Genomic DNA, 15547 nt, shown 5'->3' on the forward strand with positions numbered 1-15547 from the left:
ACTAAGCAGGTATGTTATTAGCCTTTTTTATTCTCAACTGTTGGTGGTTGCATCTGTCAAGAGTTTTATTAGCTGGTTAAATTAAACTGACAAAAACTTGAGTTGAGTTTATTTCGCCACGCAAAAGCGTAGCAGCACAATTGCGTTAAAATATTCACTAAGCCGAAAATAGCTGTGCAACGTTCAGTGGAACTTTAATACAGCAGCAGTTGCATTCATGAAAAACATTTTTATTTGTTTTTGCTGGTGAAAGTAAAAGCAGCATTGTGTAGTTGTTAGTGCCATAATTAGGTATTTTACAGCACAAAATTTCACACATAATGACTTGCTTTACTTCATTCAACGCATTACACAACAGATGCCATTAAACAATGCATTTGTAAACATTTTTTTCACATTTAATCATAACAGTACTGGTTATTCATAGGTAGCATATTTATAGCCTAAAAAAAGGTTCATACATAATCAATAATTTGCTCACAAACATAATTTAAACAAAGTGTTATTTACAGTGTAGAACAATGTAAAAACTGATTCTGAAATAAAGCCAAACTGATTTTTCATTTAAAATAAGCAAAACAATCACATATCTGACATTATCAAGTATATAGTACAGTTTACAAGTGGTAAATCTTGATGAAACAAAGAAGTTTATTTACAACAACATGCAAGAAACTGTCGAAGGAATTATTCTGAAGATTTTAGACGTCTGATTTTAAGTGGGATCTTCTCTTTGGGCTGAACACTTGCTTTGAAGGTGATATCAATGGGTGGTTTCTAAGAAAAAGTTCAGATGTTGACTGGTTTAAGAAATAATAGTGTAAACACTGTACAGAGAGTTTGAAAGCAGTTTTATCAAAAAGTAGCTGCCAGAGAGCTTGTGTATGCAGAATACATTTTAGTCGCTGTTGACCTGCGTTAATGATAACAGATTGTTAAAACATGTGCACTAAGATGTATTCTGTACACATAAACTCACCAGCAGTAATGTTTTTGTTGAATAATAGTGTGTGTATTGGAAAACTAAGTATACACACCGATTAAAGAGAGCATATTTTTTCTGCCATGTATTTTAACTTATTTTGTTCTAACACACTTAACAAACAAAATTTTACACAAAGTTAAGAATTCAAAGCATTTATTGTCACTTACTGGTGTATCTGGACAAGTATCAAGTTCAAAGTTGAGCAGAATCTTGGAAATTGCCATTTTCATCTCAATGAGCGCAAATCTCTGTCCAATACAGTTTCGTGGACCGGCTCCAAATGGTTGAAACACTATAGGGTCAATTTTACTCATGTCCTCCATTCTGAATTGAAAAAAATAAAATAAACTTGAGATTTTTTGTTATTTTATTCGGCTTTCTTAGTCTTTTACATTTACCATTAAAACTTAACATTACTCTCTTTTTAAAAGCAAGATTTGAGAGAATTTTTCAGTGTGTAAAAAACGTTTTCAATTTGTTTTTAGCTGTTAGTAGCCAAGATTTTATTAATACTTGTGTTTTATATGTTTTGGTTTATATTAGACTCATTATAACTAAAGTTTAACACCTGAGTAATGGAAAACTGTGCCTAGCGCTACAAGTTAAAAAAATATTCAAGTCACACCTGTCAGGATTAAACAGTGTTGGATTTTCCCAGTACTCCTCATCTCTCCCAAATGCATAGTTGTGGATTTCTATGTGGCAATCCTTTGGAATTGTGACTCCTTGTATTGTCACCTTTTTTTCACAGTAGCGAGAGTTTCTGCGAAAAAAAGTTTTTATTAAAATCTTGCCCCAGTTTAACTCTGACTTTGAGTTTAAAGCAGGGAGTCGAACCGCTTGTCATACAGGTTCAGTTCGGGTTCACTTGGTTTTGTTTTTATGGGTTCGGTTTAGGTTTTTAAAAATGTACATTTTCGGGTTCGGGTTTGTTCCGGTTTGGGCAAATTATCCGGTCCGAACCGGTTTGCAGTTTTTGAATCGGTTCAAATTTTTATTCGTTTTAGTTTAATTCTACCTATCATTTACCTGGCCTTACCAAACTCCAAAAGAATTTTGCCCGTGCACTGTTATTTTTGTGTTATCTCGTGTATTCTTCATGTGCTGTTTTGATAAAAATCACAATATATTTCAAAATATATTTTTTTTACTGGTTCGGTTTGGTCCAACGCCAAACAAAATATTGGGTTCAACTCCGGTTCGGGTTTTTAGAAAATCGTAATTAGCGGTTCGGGTTCAATGAAATTAACCGCTCAAACCGGTTCGCGGGTTCGGGTTTGACTCCCTGGTTTAAAGTGTATGTGATCACTATTAGCATACAATTTAACCATGTTACTTCTTTTCAGCAGTTACATTCCTGATTGGTTAAACTTGTGACTAAAACATTCGGCAGATTTCAAAAAATATATGTATCTCACACAACAATTGCTGGGTACAATCTCAGTGTCTCATTGATGCATTGAGTCAAGTATTTTAAGCTCATAATTGCATCGTATGTTAGTCCTTCCTGCCAGGAAAACATTGTGTTATAAGTTGGCAACAAAATAAGCAAATTCTTGACACCTTACATGTTTTTCAACAGCTTCTTCGACTTCTTGGCGTGCCTTTTCCTGTACATCTTTGTAAACTGCAAGATTGTAAATCACAAACAACATTGTATTTCCAGTGGTCTCAAATCCAGCTAAAATCATCAGAATACTGTTTCCAACTATTTCGTTTCTTGTCAGGCCTGAAACATGTCATACACAAAGTTGTTTTTTTACTTCATCATCAATAAATCCTTGAAAACTGCAGATTCATTATGTTCTTAAAAGTTTAGACGTCAACACAAACTTTAAACATTAAAATTTATTCAGATCCCAACTTATTTACAATTCTTCAGATCCCTGAGCACTATCTGGTTTTGTCTTCCCAAAATAATGTTTGTTAAAAGAGTTGTATATAATTAAGAATAGTTAAATCATAATAGGCAAGAACCAACAAAACCGGTTCATCAGGATTACAATTTGCCGAGCATTTTGTCACGATTGAATGGTTTTCTCGACTATCTGCATTTTCTTCAAACAGTATACACAGTAAAATTGCAGTTAACCAACTTATTTTTTAAACAAATGATCGACGGCCATTTGGGATTTACTAAACCATCCCGAATAACCGGTTTTGTCTGTATTTGGTTTTACCTTTTTCAGATGTTTTAGCTTTTTCTTCTGATATTTTTGCATTTAACATCAATCGCATCAGATCGACTCTCTACAGAACACATTTAAACTAAAAACATAGCTTTCCTATATATTTCCATTTAATATATTGTACATTTTTGTTACTGATTTAATATGCACACCATTTGACCTACTAATATCATAGACATATGTTTATGTGAATCAGTATAAAAGTGGGTGATTATTTTTAGATTCTTAAAAAGCATCAACCCTAACTTCAAAAGTTTTTGTCGGCATTCTTACATCATTATATTGTCATATATTTACGGAAGTAGTAAAAAGAAGCAGAAAAAACTACCCCCAAGTTTATATCTTACCGATTTATCACAATCTTTGTTTTTTATCACAGCGTCAACCAGACCAGCAAAATATCTAATGGACTCGGCTGGGAATATTGAATAGTCAAACATTTCTGCAATTCTTTCCACAGAAGGAAATAACACTTAAAACAAATAAAAAGATCAGCTTAGACAAAAATTCCTAACATTTAGGAAAACTGGTAGCAATAAAAATACCAATGATTTAGCATGAAACTATGTCTTTACTATAACTTTAGCAATTGTACTTACTGAATAACATAAACATAATTGATCCTCCTAATCTAATGTCAAAAAGTTTTCGCCCCATTTTTAACATTTGCGATTCTTCTGTATTGGAATCCTGCACAAACAAACAAGGCCTTGGTAATGAAGCAGCATGACAAATAGAACTGTAAGAAGAGCTTAAAGTATTAAGGGTTTAAGTTGAACAAACAGATAGGGCCAGGCCATTACATAAAAAAATTGAAATGCATGTCACCTGTGTATGCATATCAACATTGAAAGCTGAGGAACAAATAACATCCAGAGAGAGTTTTCCAAGAACACTAAAGTGAAAAATATGTTACATTGTAAATGTGCTAATGTTTTTTCACCAACGTCTGTGTTAAACTTGCTCTTTTGGTAAGAAATGTCCATCATCTTTGTTTGATAGTTCTTTAAGGTTTTCCACCATTTTATCAGTGCAATGATCTTTAATGCCAAACATCTCTTTCAGCTTTGAAGTAGAAAATACTGGAGAGAGTGAAGTTCTGTGTCCACAAATCTGTGGTTAAAATGACTTTCCATAGTTTAACACAAAATGAATGCTGAAATTTTTTTTTTTACGAAATTGTTTAATGCTTCATACAATTGATTGTTTTGTTATTCTTTGTCACCAAACAGTCCGTTAAGATCTGCTGAGCTCAGCCTGTTTGTTGCAAGATTTAACTGCAGGCCTGCTATGCCCATCTTTTTCCAATTCTGAAAAGTGGTTCCAAAACTCTATTACGTTGTGGCTCAGTACATGCTACAAACTTTTAAAAAATAAAAAGTGCTTTTTTCAACAGTATAAAAGAAAAAAAATATTATCTTAGGTCAGTTTTCATTCTAATGCGTTCTTGACCCACAGTAGGAACCAATGAAGTAGTGTGTTTGTAGTAAAAAGTGCTTTGTAACTGTTTTTCAGTATGCAGAAAAATTATAGCCAGTGACCACACCTGATTCGTTTCCATCGGTCACCCATTGCTGCTGTTAGAGCTGTGTTCATTTCTTTTCCACCGCTTCGACCAAACGTATGCTAAGATAAGAAAATCAACAATTTATATTTTAATAACTTTAATTAATAAATTGATCACAATATGCCCGTATCAGCCAGCCAGCTTTCCAAAAAATTTGCTATTCAATCCTAGTGGAGTTAAATTTCCCATTTTAATGTTAGTAAAGTCAAAAACATGACAAGTTAGACTTTTGTTTGCTGTTAAAAGGTCACAAACAAACATGTTTTGTGATATCATTCATTTTACCTGTCGATCTCGAAAGATTTCACTTTCCTTCAGTTGAATTTGTTTTAGGATTTGGGGGTCAAGGATAGCAACCCGCACACTAAATCCCAAATAAGTCCTATAAAAAAGGCATAAAATTGTTAAAAAAAAAACATTTCAAAAACATTGTTTGGAAAATCCATTTATTCTCATGGCCCAACAGCTCAGAAGTTCATGACACAGGTGGTGTTATTATTTTTATATAGTTGTTACCTTTTATTTTCCAAATTCGAAACTGTTATTTTTCAAATTCAAAACACAAAATGATCTAAATAATGGACAACTTTTTCATGCATACCCAAATATTGGACCATGTTTTTTCTTTCTTTCAAGAGTGTCCTTAAAAAACTGGAAAAAAAGATTGGGGTTTTAACTTTTTTAAATACATTTAACCATTCTTTGGTAACATTTTTCTGCTTGTGTACTTGGTCAAAATGGTAAAGAAAATTACCCAGTCTGGATCCTTCTTAAATTTGTTTAGATTTCCCACTTTTAAAATGCTTGGAGGATCATGTGGAATGTTTAACTTCTTGAGAATCCCAAACTGCTTGTTCACGTAGTACCTTGTAAAACAATAAAACACATGGCAAACTAAATTGTAAGATTATCACAAAAGAAAAGTGTTAGTGACTGTAAGCATTTTTTACCAATTTTGTGCAACTATTCAAAAAATGCAGTTTTTCCACATTATGCTAACTCTTGTGTGAATAAGTTAACACAACAAAATTGTTTTGCAGATTTCCAGGTAAAGGTGAGCTAAATATTTAAACCACTTTGAATAAGCGATTTAACAATCGACGGAAAAAAATAAAAGTTTAAAAACCAAAATTTGAGTTTACCTTGCAAATAGGAAAACTGTTCCTAGTAAAATCCATGTTTCCAACGACAGTACATCCAAAGGACTATACATATTGTCTTAAACGGCAAACCGGCGACTGACAAACCAAATGTGTTTTGTACGCGAAGAAAAAACGTGACAGCTTCAAAGCAAAGTGCAAAGCTCACTTCCTGTTTACAAACAACGTCATACCATGTGATCGCCAACGATGCGTGAAATTTTAAAGGTATAACAGCTAAGTAATTACTTTTTGCTCTTGCGAATTTTCACAATGAACGCATATTTGTCCACAGTTGATTGTTTGCGAATTCACTTCTGGGGTAAATTTCACGTATTAAATTGGTTGAATCGATTTTAGTTTGTAGGGTTTAAAAAATTGCTTTTTTTCCCAAACGTTTGTCTTTGACATTGTGTTAAGTGCTGGAAACGTTGTCTTCGGCAAATTTGTTAACATCGTTGCTATGACGACTGACGAGACATGTGAACAAATTCAATGGATTTATGTTTTATTCTGTTATTAGGTTAAATATAAAACCCTGCTGTGGTCGTTAAACCATGGCACATTCTACCTTAACTTAAAACGGCCATTCTGGACTGATCTGCAGTGTCACTACAATTGTTCACTATGCGAAGTTACAGCAAAAAGTGTATTAAAATGCTAAATTGCGACTGTAAACGATATACAACGTCCATTTTAGAAAATAAAATTCACATAATGTTAAAAAAATATCTTCACAGCACAGTAATCACATGAATAAATGCATAACAAGGATAAACAGTTTTTTTGAAAGATAGGAAAATAACATGAAACTAAAAGATGCATTCTTGTCATGTCTTGGTACTGTCTCCTGTGATTGAATTCACTTTTTTGCTATTCGTGGATGATGTGTGAAACATTAAACCAAGTAAGAGTTCGTGGTTTAGGGCCAAAGAACTTAAATGTAACCGATTATCTGTGTAGAATAAGACATAAAACAGATTTTTCTGCCGAAACCCATCCAATTACTCATCTTCTTCAAAATCAACCGTTGAGCTCTGCAAACAAACAGTAAAATCTATGGGTTGTATAACACATCAATTTACCCAGATTTTATCACCTAATATACTGATTTGAAGATTTTATACCAAATTGAAACCCTACATTAATGGGAAAATCCTTCGAAAGGGCTAACTCATCTACAATCCTCAAATTGGCACAGAGTAGTTTTGAATACCAACTTAAACAATCTTTCACCAAAGATTCGTTTACAGATGAATGTAATCTTGTTTATGGTTCCTAGTCTTAAAATAGATACAGGCTTCTAGTGTACAAGCCTCACTCATTTTGACTGCACAGTTACAAATACTTACAGGTAGGTTATAATTTTGAAGTGCATCATATATTGCCTGCTTTCCAACATCAGTGATTTCACAGCGGCCTAGAATGAGCTTCTTAATCTTGTCCACACAATCTGTTAAGTGTTTTGCACCCTCATCCTCTATGGTGTTATCACTCAGTTCAAGCTCTTTCATCTGTTAAAACACGAGCAAAATATATTTTTTAAAAGCAATTTGAATAATACTTTACACCTTTTTACATGTAAATGAACAAGTCATAGGTTTGCATTACACAAAAACTAATTTTTAAAACTGGGTAAAAGAAAAGTATGGTGTCAGATATATACTACACTAAAAATAGTTTCACCGATTAATAGTGATGGGACGAGCACCCGGTACTCGGTATTGATGGTATCAAACGATTTCAGTGGTATCGATACTGGGTATCGAAATATTTTGTCTCAGTTTTCGATACCAACGTGCGAGTACCGAAGGACGATTTGCACCCTAAGAATAGGGGCAGCTTTATGCCAATATTTGCTTCAGACAGCACAAAATTGGAAAAAAGTTCCGCCAGTTTACGTATATCTTTTTCGCTATCACATGGTAGCAGGTTTTTTTTAAGGTTTGGTTTGGGTGACCGCTAAGTAGTTTTAAGAGACCGCAAGTGTTTCATTTAAATACCAAAAACTGTAGTTGTAGTTGCAAGTCCAAATTTTGGGAAACCGCTAAACGGTCCCCCAAAACACCTTAAAAAAACACTATATCGTCCCATCACTACCGAATAAGCCCTATTGGAGGTGTTCAGTTACAACATAAACTGCTTTTAAACAACAGCCAGAAACAGACATAAACAGGCAATTTTTGCTTGCGTCAGATGTTACATTGTTTTTGTTCCTGTTATGTTTGTGGGCAAAACCTCTTTATCATAAGAAATAGTGTAAATGGGCTGTAGGAAAATGTTAAGCAGTGTGGTGTATGCATTAATTACCATAATTCAAGAATACGTACAGAAGTGACAAGCTTTTTCAATCCATCAGCAACTTTTTGAACTCCTATTGAGGTAATGCTGCAGCTCCCTAGCATCAACTTTTCCATTTTATCAAAGTTGCATGTTAGATGACCAATGCCTTCATCACCCACTTCATTGTTACTTAAATCAAGCTCTTTCATCTGAAAAATCAAAATTTATTATCTACGAAGTTTTACCAAACTCTAAGAAACCCTCAGACACTTGAATGTTGTTACATTTCTGTTTTCAAATGAACAAACTTGAACATCTTGAACTTGAACAGTCAAAATATTTGACAAGTTTGCAAAAAAAACACATGAATATAGTGCAACAAGGAAAAAGGAGCAAGAAAAAATAAGTGCAACAACATGGCCAAACCACAAGACAAATGGACAATATGTAAGCTATTGTATATGAACAAAAGTGTTAAATGATTGTTCCATTGACATCGGCTTTTATCATGTAAAATAGTGGTTCTTAAACTTCATTATTGTTACCCATGGGAAAACAACCAGATGAGTTGAATTTCATTGACCCCTGATACAAAAAAATAATTATCAATTATGCCTTCTCCTGAAACTAATAATTAATGATGTGATTACCGTTCAAAAATTTTAAATGACCCGTTTGGGAATAATTATGCACATGTAAATAATTATTCCCAAACGGATCATTTAATATTGTAAAAAAAAACAGTGTTAGGTTTGCATTACACAAAACAGGGTTTATAGAAGAAAGGTGTTTTCTTACTACACTAAAAATAGTTTTACTGAAAAAGCCTTTTTTTAACAACAACAGCCAGAAACATACATAGTATTTATTGTATCCAAGCGATAAGAGTGGGCTTTGAAGTTAGGTAGTCCTGGTATATGCAATAATCAACATAACTCAAGAATACTTACAGGAATAACAAGTTTTTTGAGTCCATCAGCAATTTTTTCAACTCCTATTGAGGTAATGTTGCAGCTCGCCAGCACCAACTTCTCCATTTTATCAAAGTTGCATGTTAGATGACTGATGCCTTCATCTTCCACTTCATTGTTACTTAAATCAAGCTCTTCCATCTAAAACAAAATTGATACCACACTGTAAAAAACTGTTCACACTTGTTACATTTTTGTTTCTAACTGATTAATGAACTTGAACATGCAGATCAACAAGTCAAACTACTTAACAGACAGTAAAACAATATTTAAGCTGGTGCACATGACAGCCTTTGCATAAGTGTAGTTGAATGGTGGTTCATGTAAAAAATCATGTAAAATAGTAGTCCTAAAACTTTTGATTATTCATTGAACCCCATATCAAAAAAATGAAATTACCAACTATGATGTCATAAAAAATGAAGACGTAATTACCTTTTTAAAAGTATCAAACAACCCTTGGGGGAAAATACCCACAGGTAACGAACTACTAATCCAAATAGAAAAAAATCATGTTACCACTATCATGCTGTACTGCAGATTTTTGCAACTGCCCATTTGCAGTGATTATTTTGTTGGGAAGTTTTTTAAAAAGTATTAAAAATAGAAGTTTTTTGAAAAGTAAAAAAAATCAGGACCATCATAACACAGAACAATGTTTATGAGAATTAAACAAAAATGCTTACAGGATCAGAAAGTCTTGTAAGGCCCTCATTTATCAAACGAAAACCTGTTGAAGTAATGTCACATGATGGAAGACTTAGTATTTTTATCCTGTCCAGGCAAGCACTAAGATGACCAACACCATCATCTCCTATTTGGTTTTCACCTAGGCCGAGAAGCTTCATCTGCAAATCATTATTATTATGAGAAAACCTGGGCTTAATGCTTTTAAGTTTAAAAATTAAGACAAATGCATTATTTGGTTTCTGTCATAAAGTTAAAAATAGAGTTCCTTATTTAACAAAGACTAAAAAAATAAATTTTACTCTAAACATAAAGATGTTTATTCCTTGAGGTATACCAAACAGTACCTTTAGTACGATTAAGCTAAATTACTTTCATCAAAAAAATACATACTGGATTTTTGAGTGCTTTGAGTCCTTTACATATTGTACAAACTCCAACAGATGTGATATTGCAATCAAACAGCACCAACACTTCAAGCTTGTCAAAGCAAATGACAAGATACTCCACACCCTTGTCCCCTATTACATGACCACTAAGGCTAAGCTTTTTTAACTGAAATGCAGAAAACACAAATTTATTATTGACTGACCTTATAAATTCAATTCAATTCAATGGTTTATTTTTACCTAGAAACGCAAACCTGTCACATAGTAATATTTTTGCAAGAACAACATTTTTAACCATGCATGCATAACCAAAAAATATGGCAGAGATTCATAACACTATGTTGACTTGCAAAAACACAAGCCATACTCTATTCGCACTTATATCATATCAAAAGAAAGTATACATTGTATGCAATAATTTTAAGTTTAAAAATTTATGGTTTGTGCATTGCATTTTGGTTGAAAAAATAACTAAATATTAAAGGATTTCAAAACCCATCTAAAGTTATCAAACAAAAGTTTGCATGAGTAAAGGTATAGACAAAATTCGCCTAAACAAAACCTACAGGAATGGCACGCTTTTGAATTCCTTCAGCCAAAATCTGAACTTCTTCACTGGAACTGATTGAATCACTTAGTTCCAATGTTTCCATTTTGTCTAAGTCACTCGATAGAAACATGACACCCCTTTCTCCTATCTTGTTTTGACGCAAGTCAAGTGTCTTCATCTAAAATTAAAACTTACTTTTTTTTATCAAATCTTACAGATTTTTACAAATTTTGCATCATTGAAAGTTGTTGGTAAATTTCTGTCCTTTATACAATTGATCTCAGATGGGTGTACAAGGGTTGGATCTAAATATGCACATGTGTTTATATATAACAACACTCTAATAGTATGTTTAACATATGCCACATATTGTAATTAGTGTTTATAGTTTTTGGTAGTAATTTTACGAACACCTACTGGAACAGCAAGCTTTTTTAGTCCTCTGCTTATTACTTGAACGCCATTGGAAGTAATATCACATTCTGCCAGGCCCAATTTCTCCATTTTTTCCATGCAAGTTGTTAGATACTCTAAACCATCATCCTCCATCTGATTTCCACCCAAAACAAGATCTTTTATCTGTAATGCAAAAAGTATCTGAGAAAAACCAAGCGTGTTTTGTGCAAACATAATGTTGACATGACAAGTTTTTCATATTTTGGTGTATAATTGTAAATTTATACTTGGAACCACGTACATAAAGATTTGTTTGCAATGTTGTACAGATGGTGTAACAAAATCCTGTTCCTTCAGTTTTGGTAAAACCAGAAAAGATGTAAAACAAGATTTTGTTCAAACAACAAATCAACTACAGCATTGCAGAAATTTGGCATTTACTGAGTTGCCTGCTCACTCAGTGCAGCAACCATTGTTTTACCTGTAGGAAGTGATCACAGCAAGGTATACTTTGTTGTAGTGTTGCAGGAGTTTAAAAAGTACCCCCTTTCTGGTTAAACTAACTCATTACTACATGGCACTGCTCAGGTGTTTTATTTAGCTGCATTATGCCTTTTCATTGAAAACTTATCATGGAGTATTGTCTCATCAGTATAAAGTGGCTCGTGGTGTGTAGCTTGTGCTCGTTTACTCTTTATATTTTGGTTTCATTTTAGTCAAATAAGTTTGATTGAAAATGAAATCATGAAAAGGTTTATTGTGATCAGATTACCAAGACATTGTTGCTGAGAAAGTCAAACTCACTTTTTAGCGAGCACAGGAACGTGACACTTACCTCATGTTTCATTTTAAGTATTCCCTCACAAATCCACTTCATAGCATCAGATTTTAGATTGCAGTGCTGTAGATCCAACCTTTCAACAGTTTGATCCAACTTTGGAAGTATCTGAGACAAGGCATGAGCTGCACTTAATGAAATTGGAATAGCAGCAAAATTAATTTTGGCAGGGACATGCTTTGCACATAAATCCACCACTTCTTCACTACATTCTTGTAAATCAACCACCAGTTCAAGCAAATCTAAAAATATACATTGGTAGTTAGAAATCATGGCCAGAAAGTTAGAATAGTATTTGTTAAGTGCTGAGACTTGATATGTTGAATTCTTTCTTTTTAGGGACAGACAAGGTCAAGCCCATATAATAACATGTAAATATATCTACTCCAAACGGTCAAGTTTAAAATATTAGACACATCTAATCTAGTCTAAAAGTTCACCAACCATTAGTATAATTGCTCAGTACATAAACAAACAGAGTCATCGAAGTTTTTACTCACTCCTACTTGCTTTTTTAATGCAAGTTTACAGATTACGTAGATGTTGGGAAATTCATACCTGCTCCCTGCGAGTTTTCCAGCTTCTTTGTCAGCAAATGAAGAAGAGTTGAAGATCTCTCTGCCAAGACAACAAAACATGATTACTTATGCAGCAAAACGTGCCTAGTTTGAAATTAACTTCCGCACATAACATTTTGTTACATCTTTAGTACATTTAAGTGACTAATAAATAGGTGGCTTAATTTTGCAATGGAATTTTTTTAACTGACCAAAATATACAGTGTTAAATTATCAGGTTGGAACAGCTTTAAGGCAAAAAAAGTTGTACCATCAGATAAAATGTAAGAAACCATTCATAAACATGTCAAGTCACCTGTTTCATTTTTGGCCTTTAGTAAAAATCCACACAGAAATCGACGAACCATCGACCAATGGCCTCCTTCAGCTACCTGTTCTAGGACTTTGGGATATTCTTCATCTGGCATGTAATCACTAATGTACTTGGCTGCCAACATCTCTTGTAACATTTGATGTGAGAAGTAAAAGAGCTGGTCACCGTCAAACAGGCGTTGTGTTGGAAACCCAATGTTACGAACAAAGGATATGACTACATCTTGGACAACAGTGGCATCAAGATTTTCATCTGTAAGATTTTTTATGGTAAAAACAACCGTTTCCCGCAGCATGCCTTCATATGCCATTTTACCAAGTGGTTTCCACAGTTGTTTAATATCTGTGCCACGAGCATTTTCAGAGTATCTGAGGTGCTCTAAAACAACTTGGAAAACCTCAGTAATGGTGTTTACTTGGTTTAATCCCTGGTGTATAATGGCAAAAATGATGAATTGTAGCAGCAAAGGGTTGTGGCCAAGACTAAACAACTGTGGTCCCTTGGTGGTTAAAATTTCCCACAATTCATCTGCATTTTCTCCTGCAAATGCTTTAAACAGCTTTATCATGTCATCAGTTGAAAGATCATCAACATGAACTGTGACATCTGGGCGAAGATCTGAGGGAATTTTAAGTATCGTGTGGGGACGAGACGTAAATATCAACAAAGACTCTTTAAAAAACTTTTTGTTGCAAAGATTAGCTACTAGTTGCTTAATTTGTAAAGGTGTATCATAGGATACATTGAGTGGTTTTGTGTTTTCAAGTGACCAGGTGGCCTGGTCATAGCCGTCAAAGACAAAGACACACTTATCTGGATTTTGACATATCCATTGAAAAGAGTGTTCTTTTGTTTCTTCATCCAATTCGGGACAAAGATAGTCAATAAAAAGCTGTTTGTAAGAGAGGCGGTCATCATAACTGAGATCCATGAACCTAAGAAGAAACTTAGCAGATTGATTTGGTTGACTTAACTTTGCCAATCTTTTGGAAAGCGTAGTTTTTCCTGAACCAGGTGGACCAATTAATGCAATAAACTTTTTTGTTGAGGCTAGGTTTAGAATTTCGTCAAAGTAAACCGGCTGCTCATATGATAGATCAACAACTTCTTGCTGTGTGGAAGATACAAATTTATCTTCCATTAGAAGCTCTTCCTCCCCATAAGCCTTGTAGTCGTGCATTCCTGGATACACCACAGGGAGATTACTTTGTTTTACTGCCTTATCATATGGCACAACACTCTCTGGGATTCCATTCAGGTGCTCATGTTGGTGCTTCTCAATGGCAGCAACTAAACAAAATGATGTGTAAAATATTTAAAAAAAGCAGAAACCAATAAAGAATTGTGTGATCAGAATAAGGCAAACCTAACTGTACTTTATGCCAACAACCTTATCATTTTTCGCTTTGGACCAGTTTAGGTCTGGCTTTTTTCCCACCGACCTTCAATAAAACAGCAACTGCTTTTAGTAGAATGATAGTGGGAGCAAATTAAATACAACTTATTAGTTATCATGGTGTTGACGTAGTGAAAGACACAGTGGTAATTTGCTGCAATAAGGTACTTCCACCCCAGCACAGTTTTTATGTTTAGCCTACATTATTTTTTGAATATAGCAACACCAGGCCATGGATCAGTATTTGCCCACCCTGCTCCATGCAAGTAACAGAGATTATGCATCTCAACAAAAGAATATAAACTACCAAAATCTTTACCTTTGCTATTTTCATCAGGACATTGTTTTGCAGGTGGTGTGTTATCTTTGAAAAAATGGTTTTTGGGTAAAAATTCCTTTTAATGGTTATAGTTGCCATAATACAGATGTACTTACAATAGTTGTTTTGATTTACAACTCCTTGAACTCCAACTATTGATGCACCTTGTATGTTCGCTTCTCTCAAATCAAAATTCTGCACATTTCTTATACTTGACCCTAATAAACACAAATAATTTACCTCCCAACACCTCAGACATAAACTGTATAATAACCCATGTAAGTTTAACTGTTCTAGACTGGCATAAGAAATTTTAGTGCCAAAAAGCTAAGTTTTCTTTTACCTAAACTATTGTAACAATGATAGAAAGGAAATATCAACATCTGAATAGTTTCCATGTTTTTTTGAAATAACAAATCCAAACAAAGCATAAGAAAAATAAGACACACAAGAAATATGTTGTTGTAAGAAACAGAAAACCAGCATTTTTAGTCAGTTTTATTTATTGGTTATTCTATAATTTAAGCTATTTAACTTTGAAATAATAACCTGTAATAGCTTGTGCACTTGTATGTGAAGTTTCTTGATTAGAATCAGCATCACTTCTAATGCACAAACGTTTGCCATAAGCTTTGTCCATTTTATAATAATTACCGACCTGATCAAAATATAGATTGGTTATATTTGACGCTTGTAGAAACAACACAATTTGTTTGTACTTATGTTTAGTGTAAAAGTGTTTGTTAAAAATCAACTAATACTTATGTGCATTTCTGATTTCTTCCATGCAAATAAATGTAATGACTGAAGTCAATTCAGCTCATTGTAGTTATGCCTCATGTGACAAAGCAAAATACTTCCACCATTACAATTTCAAACTTCAATACTTACACTTACACCCTTATATTACAATGAGTGTTATGCCAACTGAATGAGCCATGAAAACT

General features: G+C 33.7%; 2 protein-coding genes across 2 annotated transcripts; both read right to left on the reverse strand.

The window, feature by feature from the left end:
- Nucleotides 1–209: 209 nt before the first annotated feature.
- LOC145214550 (cytochrome P450 3A11-like) lies at nt 210–6078 on the reverse strand. Its single transcript, XM_080083105.1, has 15 exons — nt 5884–6078; nt 5496–5607; nt 5343–5392; nt 5027–5123; nt 4721–4800; nt 4139–4273; nt 4003–4069; nt 3774–3864; nt 3522–3646; nt 3166–3235; nt 2554–2714; nt 2404–2492; nt 1611–1748; nt 1153–1309; nt 210–777 (listed from the first exon to the last, which is right to left on the reverse strand). The coding sequence occupies exons 1-15, from the start codon at nt 5952–5954 to the stop codon at nt 688–690; spliced, it is 1533 nt and encodes a 510-aa protein (XP_079939231.1). The 5' UTR covers nt 5955–6078; the 3' UTR covers nt 210–687.
- Nucleotides 6079–6521: 443 nt separating this feature from the next.
- LOC145209572 (protein NLRC5-like) lies at nt 6522–15252 on the reverse strand. Its single transcript, XM_080079885.1, has 14 exons — nt 15150–15252; nt 14717–14818; nt 14601–14645; nt 12868–14175; nt 12553–12612; nt 11992–12236; nt 11178–11339; nt 10777–10938; nt 10215–10376; nt 9821–9982; nt 9114–9275; nt 8211–8372; nt 7233–7394; nt 6522–6917 (listed from the first exon to the last, which is right to left on the reverse strand). Exons 1-14 carry the CDS (start codon nt 15238–15240, stop codon nt 6885–6887), a joined length of 3018 nt encoding a protein of 1005 aa, XP_079936011.1. The 5' UTR covers nt 15241–15252; the 3' UTR covers nt 6522–6884.
- Nucleotides 15253–15547: the final 295 nt, after the last annotated feature.

The sequence above is a fragment of the Phallusia mammillata genome, chromosome 1, assembly GCF_965637545.1.
Source record: "Phallusia mammillata chromosome 1, kaPhaMamm4.hap1.1, whole genome shotgun sequence".
Lineage (NCBI taxonomy): Eukaryota > Metazoa > Chordata > Ascidiacea > Phlebobranchia > Ascidiidae > Phallusia > Phallusia mammillata.